Consider the following 13,210-nt stretch of genomic DNA (forward strand, 5'->3'; position numbering starts at 1 on the left):
GAAATGCTTTCCCAGTCATTCCAGACATTTTTATGCAAGAGCACTTATCAACTCAGAGATGCACAGGGAATAAAAGCAGTGTTTCAAAGTAGAAAATGAGTAAAATGGTAATTTTCTGAACGCTTGCAGTTATAGATTTGATATTACCAATACACAGTCTTAGTTCTTGGTCTGAACAATGCGCTAAGACAATGAGCTTAGTATTTCCAATAGCTAGTTTTCTGTCTGTCTTGGCTTGTATTGCCAAAGTCCCTCGCAGGCAACCACCATCCAGCTTTGAAATGAATTTATTTCACTTTATATGGTTTCTCACAGGTCATTCCAAACAGCAGTTTCCCTTATGTAAGAAACCACTTAATTTTGCATCCATTAACAAACACAAGATCATTCTGTGCTTCACTCAAATTCACCGCAGAAACTGTCGCACCCATTTCTCCTTCACACTATCAGTGTTTGATGTAAGCTATAGTATTTCAAGTCAAAATGAGAGGGCTCTGACGGAGGGTTATTGCCACATCCAGAGCCGCTGTCCTCACTCATCCACTGCAAGACAACACAAACACACCCCCCTCCCTCAAAGAAAACAACCACATCTGGCTGCAGCTGCCTGTCCCTTAGTAATCACTTTAAAACTTATGCAATGCAGCAACATCACCGCAACATTGCAGAGATGCTAAGAGGGCCGCTCGCCTGGGCTTGTTCATGTACAGTACTAGGATCCATGTTTAGATGACCAGAAAAATAAGGCATGTGTAGTAGTATGTATAGCTCGGCGTCTCTTTCATGTTAGTTTAGCGGTCGTGTAGTGGTGTGGTGCGAGGGGGGGGATGTCCTTCCAGTCGTATCAAGTTGCCAACTGCAGCCAAACCACTGCCCCCCACCCACCCCCATATCCTTACCCTCAGCACTGGCACCGTCAGGCTCAGCTGGTACATACATGATACACATTAACCGATCTCTGGGAATGCTTCAGAAAAAACAAAAAACATTTCACATCCATCCTGCTATACACCTGCTGTTAGAGTTCAGTCACCACTGGTAATTTTCTACAAGGCATACCCCAACAGGTTGATTTGTAAGCTAGTTCTCCTCCTCGACTCTCTCCTTCCCCGTGTTGTTTTTCCCTGTTGCAAACACTCTTCTCGTCTCCACTTTGTTTTTTAAACCCTTTGAATTGATGCTGCTTCTGTGCTTGACTCTGGGTTTACTGCGTGGTGCCATGTTGTCCACATGGCCTCTAGAGCTTGTAACGCTTCAGTGTGTAATGTTACCATATGCCTTACATGTTTTCCAGGACTAATAAAAAAGCATAACAAAAAAAAAGTCAGAGGAGATGTGCTTTTTTATTTCTGTAGCCGTTCTGACCTCAGAGAAAACACATGAATAGAACAGAATAGAATGTTTCTTACAAAAATAATCAATTTTTACTTCCCCCATATCCTACAAATATTTTCCCATTTCTTTCTACAGTAGATCATCCTCAAAACAAGACAGGAGAGTACAAAATATACATGTATAAAATACTGTACCATATAAAAGACACTTTTACACAGCGGCGCTCACATAAAGTGGAATACTAATTATGTTCAGGAATGTAATGAGCAATAATGAAGACTATGGTGGCTGATCAAACAATGTTAGCTTCAGATTAAATTTGTCACAGATACATTTGTCACTTCTAGGCAAACTTGAAAAGTCAAAAATCAAACAGTGCAAATCATTTTAAAAGAGGCAAGTGCAAGGCAAGTTATAAAATTTAAAAATTTAAAAAAAGCTGCAATGGCAATCCTAACTCCAATAAAATTAAGCTTGGTAGGAAAAAAAACCCTACTGCTATTATCTTTTCAGAACTGTACATTTCAGTGTTTTACATACATAACATCATCAGCCATCATGAACCTGCTAAAACAGAGCAAAACACCTCTGGCCCTTTAATCAACATACAAATACAGTGCAAATGACATTGCCATATCGCTGCTGTTGTGTGAAAACCTCATAACTCCAATTTTGGTAATTTTCATGTTTTAACTTCAGCTGAAGGATCGCATGGTTCCTCTATGGGTTGAGAAAATTCAAACCCATCGGATAAACTCAAAAATGCATGGTGGTCATTCTGAAAACAAGGCGTTTTTTCCTAGTTCCTGAAAAGTTGACGTTTGGGAGATACAAGGTTTTCACCTCACGATAATGATATATACACATGAGAAAAAGATATAAAACTAGATAAAAACTCACGCTCAGCTGTTTTTTTAATCTTGAGACTTGGCTGGTGTCTCCTCAATCCCATGGGAGGCCAAGACCGCAGACAAGCGAGTCAAGTAACCGGAATCTGGGTAACCGTTCCTGAGAGAGACAAAAAGAAGACTGTTCAGCTCAAGATACATGGACTAGTGTCTCTGACCTTTAATTCTGCAGCTCCGTTAGACATGCCCGGTGGCCTCGCTCACCCTGATCTGCCGCCCTGTAGGCTGGTCTTGTGTGGGATGCAGTCCCAGGTGACCCTCGCCCCTGCGTCTTTACCGGTCACAGTGAAGGTGAGTCCCAGCCTGAAGGCTTTCTCCAGCCTGGGCAGCAGCTTCTTCGTCTTCTCACAGAGAGGAAGGAAGGCATCAAACACTCCTCCTCGAAATGGCAACCCAGGAGAAGGGTGACCCTCCTGGTACGATACAAAGCAAAGAACACAGTCTTTAACGTTGTCTCTAGGTAATGCCATGCAATTAAAAGATAATTTTACATGAGCTGGCTTTAATAGCACAGTCCCGTCATCAATCTACATGATTGCGGTGTAATTTAATACATTGGTTATCAGTGAGATTTAAAGCCCCTCACCCCTTGGATGCCATCAGGGATACAGTAAGTGATCTTGACGGTGGAGTCCTTGCTGTGACCCAGCAGGCTGATGGGCAGCTCAGAATAGCTCATGTTGCCCTGGATGCCCTGGGGCATCAGCTCGGTCTTAGGACAAACCCTGCAGTGGACGTGCACTTTGGCCAGGCACTTTGAGCACAAGGTCACCCCACACTCCATCCTCTTCACCGACGCCCCGCTCTCCCCACACACACAGATGCCTCCCAGGCCTCTTTGAATTGACCTGGACCCCCCTGGGTTGTCCTGGATCTCCGGATCTTGCTGCCTATCATCCCTCTGGGTCACCCTGGAATGTATTTTGCTCTCTTTTTGGAGAGTGGCCATGTCTTGATCGGTATATACTGCTGCCGACCCGATACCATTCACACGTCTCACACTTCTGTCGCTTCCTTTAGCAGAATGGCTGATAGATGCGTCAGTCTTCTGTCCGTCTACCTGCACTGTGCCTGGCCTTCTCACTTTCTCCTTCATGACAGGGTCTTTCCTTACTAATGGTTGGCTAGCAGATCCATTCACAAGCTCTGCCTCACCGTTCCTCTGTGTCTCACTAGAGTCACCTCTTTGGATTGATTTCCTTTCCTGGCCGCTACCAGTCCCGTCATCTCCGCCTGTTCGGTCCTCTAGCTCCTGCGGAGGGTTACTGTTATGGTGCAGCGTGGTATTTTGGTCCTCGTTCCCCCGTAAAGGGATAGACTGATTCCACGTGGAGGTAGAGGGGCCGGAGAAGTCCTGCTGTCCAGGAATCTGGACTGGTGCTCCAGAAAACACCTCTCTCAGTGCAGCACCCACCTGAGAACACAACTGTTTTGGGCCAAGAAGAAATAAGCTCTCCTTCAATGTCTGGATGGAAACTTTCTTGAACCGGCTCCGCACCTCAGCACAGCACACCTCTAAAGTTTCATCTGCTGGGTCAGCCACACCCAGCACTGACAAACGCAGCTCCTGCACACAGAAATCTGCGGCAACCATGTCAACCAGCTTCTGTAAACCTAGCTGACAAGAGGTGACTGTGGACAAGTCCAGCCCTGTTAAGATGACAGTCAGATCCCGGCTAGCTTCTAAGTGGCTCTCTTTCATCTGCAGATCAGAGGTCAAGTCTTCCAGCCGAGTTCTGAAGGCCTGCTTTATGTACTGCCACATCACGATGGACAATTTAATCTCTGCACTATAGACTTCCCGCTTTTCCCTCCCTGTTCGGAAGCTAGATGACCTGCCCCTGACTCTGGATGTGGACGTCCCAGAGTCCTCTTGTACCTTTTGACCCAAAACCTGAGCCTTAGGCCGGGACGTACCTGAGAAACTACTGGATCGCTTCAAGCTGGACCCAGACCCAGCAGGTGGGAATGCAGTGCTCCCTGACAGATCGGTCTGAGTTGTGCTGAGGGAGGCTGTTGTAAACTTATGCCGAGTACCCACTAATTCTGAGCTCACAGAGGTTTTAAACAAAATGTCATCTCCAGTGTTTTGAGCTACTGCTCTGGAGAGTCTCCCACCGGCAAACCCTGCTGTTTCTGACAGTACGTCATGCCCCAACATAGGACCGAGGCCTGTTCTTCTACTGGGAGATGAGACCCCTGGTAAGGCGAAGTCGCCTGATCGAGTCCCTAACCCACCCAACCCTGAGTCTTTAAACCGAGCAGCTAGTTTATACCTTCTGGCTGCGTCAGCTCTCCTCTCCTCCTCGTCTAAACTCAGCATCTTATCTGTCCCTGCTGTGGAGGACCTGGCGAGGGCGACTCTCTCCTCCTCAGCTGGATTTGATAAATCTGAGTCAAATGAAGGAGATCTAAGAAGACTGGCCACATCCTCTCCATTACCACTCACTCTACCGCGGCCCAGGAGAAGAAACTGCTTGGCCTCAGACACGTCACTACTGCTCCCAATGATGTAGACGTTTCGGTCATCTTCACTCAGAAGGAGCTTGGGGAGTCTGACACCCAAGTTCTCCATGGCCCTTGGCAGGCCTCCTCTGGGGGTGAGGATACTCTTGGATAGCTGAGCTCGACGGATCTTGGCCTCATTCTCCTGGTAAAGCCTACTTATTTCCCCGCTTGCCGACCTCAGGCGCTCCTGCTCACGACCAACCTCCCCCACCCCTGCTGCGCTCTGCAGAAACAGCGTGGTCACGCCCTGAGCTGTCACATCCACCACCTCAACACCATACTGCCTGAGGATATGCTGGTACTCCTCCCCAACGTGTTTCTGCAAATACTGGAACATGTCTGCATCCATAATGAGTGAGAAGTCCTCCTCGGCCGTGGTGGGATCCCCAGGAAGCTGCAGAGCCACAGCCCCACCCTTCGTCTGGCCTGTGTCTTCCCAACCGTGACCCTCGGGTGTCAGGTCTCCATGCGGGCTCGAGCTGCAGTCACCAGAAGGCCTGGCAGTGTGACCTTGCTCTGTATGTTCTCTCTGCCCATTAGCTCTCCTGCCCTGATCTACTGAGCCCTGGGTGTGAGGCCTCTGCACTGTATGGGCGGCCCTGGAGCCGCTGGAGGCAGGGTGACTCGTGTCTTTGTGTTCTGCTGATCCCGGACCTCCAGGACGCCCGAGCAGCTGTGCCAAGGCAGCCTGGACGTGGGAGTAGGCGCCCCTCAGTGTGCACAGTTCCTCGGGAGTATTATAGTTTATCTGAACATCAGGGTGACTCTTATGAAGGCTTGTCACTGCTGCTCGTCCCAGAGGAAGCTGGCTGTAGTCGACAGTTACTGACATGCTCAAGATAACCTATGATGAGGGAAGAGGAGAGAAATAAAACATTCAGTGATTTGATATTCAGTATTCCAAGAACAATTTCTGTCATTTTTTCCACAATATTTTGGTTATCTATACCTTATCTGGTTCCAGACTTTTGCGATGCTCAGTTAAGGTTAGTTCATACTTCTTCCCATCCACTCTCAGGGTGTGTCGGCCATGTTGAATAACTCTCTGTGCCACTGTGTGAGTGGGGTCACCAGAGGGAAATCAATCTCAGTCTGTGAAGCATCCTGACTAAGCACTTTTACCACTAGCCTCTCCATTGACATGCATGCCAACTTTCCAGCTCAGTGCAAATCACTGGTGACAGGCAATACAGAACAATACCTTACACATACTACTTTGCAAATGATTGCAACTACATTTTGGGGTCTTGGAAATAAATCAAGATGTGTTCTGGGCCTCGTTATAAGAGAATGTTACTAATTGCACAGGCATTATTTTACAAAAAGTCTTTGAATCACAAGTGTGTCTTCTCAACAACATGTCTCATGTATAAAATCAATTGATTAAGTATTCAGAAAACTCCCCCTCCCTGTATAAGTAATGCACAGACACACGCACACCCTGATCTTACTGACCTCCACAGTCCTCAAAGGTGATGAGGGCAGAGCCGGGCGTTGTCTTGACGATGGTGACAGAGGCTATCTCCCCTCCCCCATGCCGGGCCCTGAGGAAGTGGATATATAGCTTGTCTGTCAGCCTGTCATCCTCAATGTCTGTGGGCAAGCCGCTCACCCTCACTGTCCGGCCCTGCTCTGCCATCTGCTGGGAGAAACACAGTCACCGCTGTAAAGGAGTGCTGGAGAAAATCAGAGTGGCTGCATGACTTTCACTGACAGCAGCACAGAAATGTCTGGATTCTGCGGTGACGGAGCGAACAGCAACATGATGATGACTACAAGCCAAAACACAGCGCTTCTTAATGCAACTGTTTGTTTACATACGCATACATTCAACAGGCCTATCAGGTCAATCAAATATGAAGGGTTATGCACATATTTTATAACATAACACCCTCTGTTGGGGGTTGCTAGGACACTACATCAACATACTCAAAAAACTTCCATGTCAGCTGCCATCACCAATGACACTACTGTTTATTATTATTTTTAAATTGCAAGCCTAAACATGGAGAATAAACTTATATCTTACTTTTATTAAAGTGTCTTCTCCAACTAGTCTCTACCTGCTTCTTAAAATAAGGCTAAATCATAGTCATGATTATGTTGAGATATTTGCTGTGATTCCGTATTTTCATAATAAAACCCGTTGCCCCCTTTTGTAGTGCAAATCACCCTGTGTTGATGTAAATATGTATTTTCATGTACAGAAATAGTTAACGCCCCTTCCTCATATCTGGCGACTGGCTGCAAAAGAATTTAGAATTTATATAATAGTTGGACGATGTGCTTTTCGTGCATATTTGGCATTTGTAATTGTACTCGTCCACCAGTTATTCAGTGGTGACATTTCTGGACTAATTCATCCGTCCTAGATGTACGCAAAATGTGAAAGTTTACTCATGCAGGATGTCAATAACAGCGAAAATGAAAGCCACATCGCAGAGTGGAGCTTCAAGGAAGTGCAAAAATCAGACCCATCTAAACTGCCAATCTGCACTATCGCCGGATCTGGGCTTGTTTCTAAGCGCGAAAGGAATTAACAATTAACGTTATCTCAACGGTATCATCTTTTTTATATATATTTATTTCTTTTCTGATAATCTTACCGTGCAAATCTTTCACTGCCCTTTCTTTCAAAGACCGTCGCACTCGAAACACAAGACATGGAAGAAAAGTGAAACTACAAAATGATTGTGTGGTTTGTAGTTTCCGCGCCAGGGGGCGACCAAGTGCTGTCATACTGTGTGTGTGTGTGCGTGTGTGCGTGCGTGTGTGTGTGTGTGTGTGTGTGTGTGTGTGTGTGTGTGTCCCTTAATTGGCATTGTATACCAAAGTCCCTTGCGTTGTATTGATAAGGTAATCAAGACGCAAGACGATAAACATGGCACCAAAATGCTAAAAGTTAAACTACCCTGCAGCCTCTAATCAAATAAAGTGCTTGATTAGAAACACCTACTTGTGAACAGAGTTTCTCCGTCAGAGTCAAATGTATCTCTTTAACCACCAAGTGCGTGCATTTTCTCAACAGAGTGGCTCCTTTAACTACAATTACCAGAATGCTCTGTGATATTTCTCGATCACCAATGGATGCCAGGCATAATCCCGAGGCCACCATCCGCTGTCCAATCGGAGAGGACGTTGTTACCAGCGATACGCATGCGCTCTAGACGAGATATTTCATGTGTTCTGGTCCCTACGTCGTGTCCGGTGGAGGTCACAGACATCTGACTGAGGTGAGTTCTGATAAAAGGTGTGCTCGTAGTATCACTGAATATATTTAATAACCATAATTTGGTAAAATAACATGTCATTACTCAGAGAATGAGGCAGATTAACATAATGAATGTGTTATTCATTACGTATTAACTGTTGGATAACGCTAACACGAGCGACCAATTTGCAAGTCGCATTTGCGTGAGCAGCGTAAGGTACATGCATGCAGGCACCAGCTTACTAGTTGAACCTAGATGACATGAGCTATCCTATGGTTTTAGTATATCTGAAATGGTTTAAATATCGTTTACATCTCGTTAACCCTAGGCCTTAGAACCTGGTTTGGCCAGCTCAGCTTAGTAGCTAGCTAGCTTACACCTAGCCGGCGAGCTAACGTTAGCTAGCATCCTCAGCCTTGGCATTACTCAGCCCAAGGCCAAAGCCAAACTGTTACTTGACAGAGAAACTGTAACCTTGCTTGTATTTGTCACACAAGCTCAAATTGTTCAGCAAGAGCAAATGGTCTGGAGTTTATTTTAAGAGAGTAGTGATGTATAATCAAGCTTTCAACCTCTTGCATCATTTTCAGTGTCACTGGATTGCTATCATGGCCAAACTGTTTGAGTCCATTGGGAAGTTGGGTCTGGCCCTAGCCGTTGGTGGAGGTGTTGTGAACTCTGCCCTTTTCAATGGTGAGTGCTGATCACTTCTGAGACTTGCATTACCTTCTTAAAAGATATTTCTGGTTATTTTGCTAGATTTTGCCAATTGACTCTGATCAATTTGACCAATTACCTCACTGTAGAGCTTAGGGTACCTCTGAATTTGCAGGGAGTGCTGCTCTCTATTACAGTCTAACAGGGTCAAGGGAAACAAATAGTTGAGCTCAAAAGCACCAACAACATGTCATTTCCACACTGCAGTGAGACCTGCTTAAATCAGATTTTCCAATAATCCACGATCAATGGGCTGAAAGTATATTGAGGCACGAGATTTGTTGTTAGCAAGTACAACATTAAAGTACTCTGATGTTGCGTCCATGTCACATCCGACTTAACCATAAATACAAATTGCAAACTGGGATAAAGCATTCATGTCAATCTCCTAGTGTTAATTATAAGTAGGATATGTGGGAATTTTTTGCGGGCTCTGATATCTCCCACTTGGCGTTGTGAATTTAACAAGTGTGGAAACATAAGTAGTAAACATAGCACTGCCACACTGATGTTGGCAGTCCAAGGTAATAAAAATAAAAATCATCAGCTATATTCACACTAATACAGTCAACTTCACTTACGAAAAGTGATATTTGCTGCTGATTGATTCTAGATTCATAAATAGAAATTATTTTTGTATGTGGGCGTCTAAGCAATGCTGAAAAGTGTCAGATATTATATTATATTATAACTTGCGTGTTGTGGTAATTGTTCAGTCACAGCAATTTAAAGACGTGTAACTGGAGTTTGAGTGTTGTGATGAAAGGGAGTTTTAATTGCTTTTTGGGTTTGACCCAGGTTGGAAAAAAAACATAGTTATCCTTTAAATTTTTTACTTTGCAGATACCTGAAGAAATGTTAAGCCAGGGTACTGGTTAAAAGATTTATGACAGGTGTAGCTTTCAACCATAAAAGGAAGCTGCATGCTGTATACTCTGACCTTTTGACAGAGAGTCTAACTATCCTTTCTGCCACAGTTGACGCAGGGCATCGGGCGGTCATATTTGACCGATTCCGAGGAGTGCAAGACGCCGTCGTTGGTGAGGGCACCCACTTCCTCATTCCCTGGGTCCAGAAGCCTATCATCTTTGACTGCCGTTCCCGTCCACGCAATGTGCCTGTCATCACAGGCAGCAAAGGTACATCAATGAGCAATAGCTGTCCTGTCATCTTTGTTTTGCTCATACACATACGGTCTCTCCCACAAACCTTTTTCATTAAGCTCCCCCTTCTGTGATTTCCCTTAGATGCACATGGGCTAAATGGGTTCTTCTAGGCTACAACTAAACTGCAACTGCTTGCTGTGTTATCAGTTTCTTTAGGCAAATGCATGAAAGTTGTCATGGTTAACATCCTAACTTAACAACAACAATAAGAGATGTCCACAAACAATCTTGAAATTAAAGTTTGGATGGAACTCTATGAGTGGTGTGCATCCTACTTGTGTGTTAATTTCTGCCACAGCCCCAACTCTCTGTTTATCTATTAACTTTGCACTTGCACAGTCTGAGCTCTTTATCTTTGAACCATCTACCCTACAGATCTGCAGAATGTAAACATCACACTGCGTATCCTCTTCCGGCCGGTGACCGGCCAACTCCCCCGCATCTTCACCAGTATCGGAGAGGACTACGACGAGAGGGTGCTACCATCTATCACCACAGAGGTCCTGAAGGCTGTAGTGGTGCGTATCAGACAAAAAGAAGGATTCTACATAAACAGGCCGAACCGGTTTTGTTTAGCGAGCTGTATAAACTATTCCTGATTGTGTGTGTGTCACAGGCTAGGTTTGATGCCGGTGAGCTCATCACCCAGAGAGAGCTGGTGTCTCGGCAGGTCAGTGAGGACCTGACAGAAAGAGCATCCACCTTCGGCCTCATCTTGGATGACGTTTCACTGGTATGACTGCGCTGGTAAAATTGCCTTTACGCTGTCTGTATTATCTTTTCTATGGGGTTTTAACGAGGAAACCTTTTATCGTGTTTTTCCAATAGACACACTTGACCTTCGGCAAGGAATTCACAGAAGCTGTTGAGATGAAGCAGGTGGCCCAGCAGGAGGCTGAGAGGGCCCGTTTCGTGGTAGAAAAGGTAATGTTTGTGTTTGACACAGAAGTAGCCACCAGTTGTTATCTCCATAACACTTGTGCAGTTGTAAAGACAGTATACAGACCCTGGGGGGGAAATGTTGGGAGGTTGTAACATAGTTATTGTGAATGAAAGTAGCTCACCAGGTCTTTTTTCGTCCTTCCAGGCGGAGCAGCAGAAGCAGGCAGCCATCATCTCAGCAGAGGGAGACTCTCAGGCCGCCTTGCTCATCGCCAACTCCCTGATGGAGGCTGGAGACGGTCTGGTAGAGCTGCGTAAGCTGGAGGCAGCGGAGGACATCGCTTTCCAGCTATCCCGCTCCCGCAATGTCACTTACCTGCCCTCAGGCCAGGGCACGTTGCTCCAGTTACCCCAGTGATGGCATCACACGCCCCTATCCACCCCCTCTCTTTGTCACCAGCCACGACATGGGCTATAGAAGGGGTGGCTAGGATTCAATAAGGACTCTTCCAGCTTCACTCCTCCCACTCTTTCTCCAACCAACTATGGACTAGGCACTGCTGATAACGGCAGCATGGGAGAGGGAGTGAGAGGAGGTCCATGATGGATAAGGCTATAGAGTCCTTTCCTGTTTGTGTGGAGGAGTGGAGGGAGTTAATTGCTCCATCTATGGTAACCTACATATAGTACTTGGTGTTGAAACAGAATTGGCAATGCAGTAAATTCTCTTAAGATTCGTCTTTGCTGCATTGTTGCAGTTTCAAAGCACTGCATGTGATTATGTGGAATGGAAAAGAGATAGCGATTCTATATCTAGGGAAGCAGATTTTGGGTTCCACAAAAAATAACATGATAAATCATTGATGTAATGACAAATGCCATTAGACAGTTATTGTTTTGCTGGACAGAGTTTCATCCAGTTGTGTAAGTATGTTCAAATCTCTATGAACAATGGATATAGCTGGCTCTCCTTTGCATTCAGATGTAATTGGCTAGAGGTGGTTTATTAATTTGACTGAAGTTCTCTTGCTAGATGGAGGGTTTAACTTTCTTGGAATATGTCTGGTTTCTAGCAAAGGATCATCATCAGTAACGTGCCCCCATTATCAAGTGGAATAAAACGTGCCTGTCAGATAGTAGAGGATGGTCCTTCAGTCTTGACAGTTGTCGCTGTGTCTTTACTTTGTGAGGAGGATATGTAAGCCCCGTGTTACAAAATGGCTCAATTTAACAATAACAATAAAATTGTCTTTCTACATCCCAGTGATTACGCTTGTTCTCTAAGGCCTTTGAGGTGGATGTATTTTCTGCTGTGCGTCATCATAGTTAGTTGTCACCACAGGAGGGTGCTCTATAACTGTCATTGCCTTTTTGATACAAAATTAATAGTGAAGCAATCGGTTCCACTGTTCATTGTTTCATCCGTAACAATTACGCCATGATGTTGTTACAAAAATGGATGAAGTAGTTGATCTCTCACTGATATGTTTTATCAATGACTGATGATTCATTGGAAGTTATTCCTATGTTTTGTTGTGAGAAAGTTATGGTGGTATGAAATAGTGGTAAACTGTGCAACTGATAAGTGTTTCTTTTAAATCTGTATTGTGTCTCATTGTATTGAGTCAAGTTGAATATCATGTAGTTGAAGACAATCTGAGTGTGCTCTTGCACAATCTAAAGTTCTTTTAAATTTTCACATTCTACCACGAAGGGTTAAATCTCAGCTACACAAAAAAATTTGAAGTTTCTGGACAAGAAACCTGCTGGTAAGGAAGCACATATTCCTTACCAGCAGGTTTAGATTCTTGTTAGAAGACATCATTTTGAATACTACAGCATTTCACAATTCAAATGTTTTCTGTTAGGAAAATTGAGTATTCCTGAAAATATACAATTGGCTCCCTTTGCTGGGAGCTACAAAAACAAATTGAAAAGTTGCTAAATAAATTACAGGTTGGACATTTTGTGTTTCTCCACATCAAGGTAAATTGTTGAAAAGTAGGAAGTATAATGGGTTAAGCTCCAAAAACAGATCTCAACCATTTGAAAAAAATCTGCACTCTTACAAGATGTTTGCGTTTTCACTTACTGAAAGGAATCTTTATTTTTGAGGAGTTGGATGATTAAATGATGAGGGGTCACAATATGAAATCTAATATTTTATCACAAGAAATGCAAAAACATCAGGAATGCCCCTCTTGTTGCAATTGGCTTCACTATCTTTATTTATGTTTGTTTGTTTGTTTGTTTGTTTGTTTGTGTGTTTGTTTGTGTGTTTATGTAATTTTCAGACAACCAAGTTTCAGAGTAATGAGCTTTTCTCCACTATATAGCTGTGGTTTCCAAAGTAGGGTATGGGACCTCCAGAGGTTCTCGAATGGGTTTCTTGGGATCTCCAGAAAAATAACGAATAGTTTAATTTCACTATTGTTTCACACTCTGGATGTTAGCAGAATGAGAGTTTGTATAAGGATGGCTT

The 13,210-nt window shown here is 44.3% G+C and overlaps 2 protein-coding genes across 3 annotated transcripts; one reads left to right on the plus strand and one right to left on the minus strand.

Annotated features, from left to right (window-relative positions):
- Positions 1 to 1,789: 1,789 nt before the first annotated feature.
- Positions 1,790 to 7,443, minus strand: LOC139919513 (uncharacterized). 2 transcript variants are annotated; one of them, XM_071909306.2, is made up of 6 exons: positions 7,358 to 7,443; positions 6,207 to 6,390; positions 5,701 to 5,804; positions 2,830 to 5,595; positions 2,448 to 2,656; positions 1,790 to 2,343 (listed from the first exon to the last, which is right to left on the minus strand). In XM_071909306.2, exons 2-6 carry the CDS (start codon positions 6,388 to 6,390, stop codon positions 2,250 to 2,252), a joined length of 3,357 nt encoding a protein of 1,118 aa, XP_071765407.2. In that variant the 5' UTR covers positions 7,358 to 7,443; the 3' UTR covers positions 1,790 to 2,249. The 2 variants fall into 2 exon arrangements, with proteins under 2 accessions (XP_071765407.2, XP_071765408.2); XM_071909307.2 differs by having other exon boundaries at positions 6,207 to 6,393; positions 7,358 to 7,425.
- A 442-nt stretch (positions 7,444 to 7,885) lies between these two features.
- Positions 7,886 to 11,986, plus strand: phb (prohibitin). Its single transcript, XM_071909268.2, has 7 exons — positions 7,886 to 7,984; positions 8,554 to 8,656; positions 9,658 to 9,819; positions 10,222 to 10,364; positions 10,463 to 10,579; positions 10,675 to 10,770; positions 10,934 to 11,986. Exons 1-7 carry the CDS (start codon positions 7,931 to 7,933, stop codon positions 11,144 to 11,146), a joined length of 888 nt encoding a protein of 295 aa, XP_071765369.1. The 5' UTR covers positions 7,886 to 7,930; the 3' UTR covers positions 11,147 to 11,986.
- Positions 11,987 to 13,210: the final 1,224 nt, after the last annotated feature.

The sequence above is a fragment of the Centroberyx gerrardi genome, chromosome 7 (genome assembly GCF_048128805.1).
Source record: "Centroberyx gerrardi isolate f3 chromosome 7, fCenGer3.hap1.cur.20231027, whole genome shotgun sequence".
Lineage (NCBI taxonomy): Eukaryota > Metazoa > Chordata > Actinopteri > Beryciformes > Berycidae > Centroberyx > Centroberyx gerrardi.

What these genes read in the sequence shown, in the direction of transcription:
- LOC139919513 (XM_071909306.2), bottom strand. Translation starts at nt 6,390, where the DNA reads ATGGCAGAGCAGGGCCGGACAGTGAGGGTGAGCGGCTTGCCCACAGAC. An exon ending in TCCCTGATGGCATCCAAGGG is followed by an intron (nt 2,657 to 2,829) that starts GTGAGGGGCTTT and finishes GTATCGTACCAG; the next exon opens with GAGGGTCACCCTTCTCCTGG. An exon ending in CTACAGGGCGGCAGATCAGG is followed by an intron (nt 2,344 to 2,447) that starts GTGAGCGAGGCC and finishes TGTCTCTCTCAG; the next exon opens with GAACGGTTACCCAGATTCCG.
- phb (XM_071909268.2), top strand. Translation starts at nt 7,931, where the DNA reads ATGTGTTCTGGTCCCTACGTCGTGTCCGGTGGAGGTCACAGACATCTG. An exon ending in GTCACAGACATCTGACTGAG is followed by an intron (nt 7,985 to 8,553) that starts GTGAGTTCTGAT and finishes CATCATTTTCAG; the next exon opens with TGTCACTGGATTGCTATCAT. An exon ending in TGTCATCACAGGCAGCAAAG is followed by an intron (nt 9,820 to 10,221) that starts GTACATCAATGA and finishes TCTACCCTACAG; the next exon opens with ATCTGCAGAATGTAAACATC.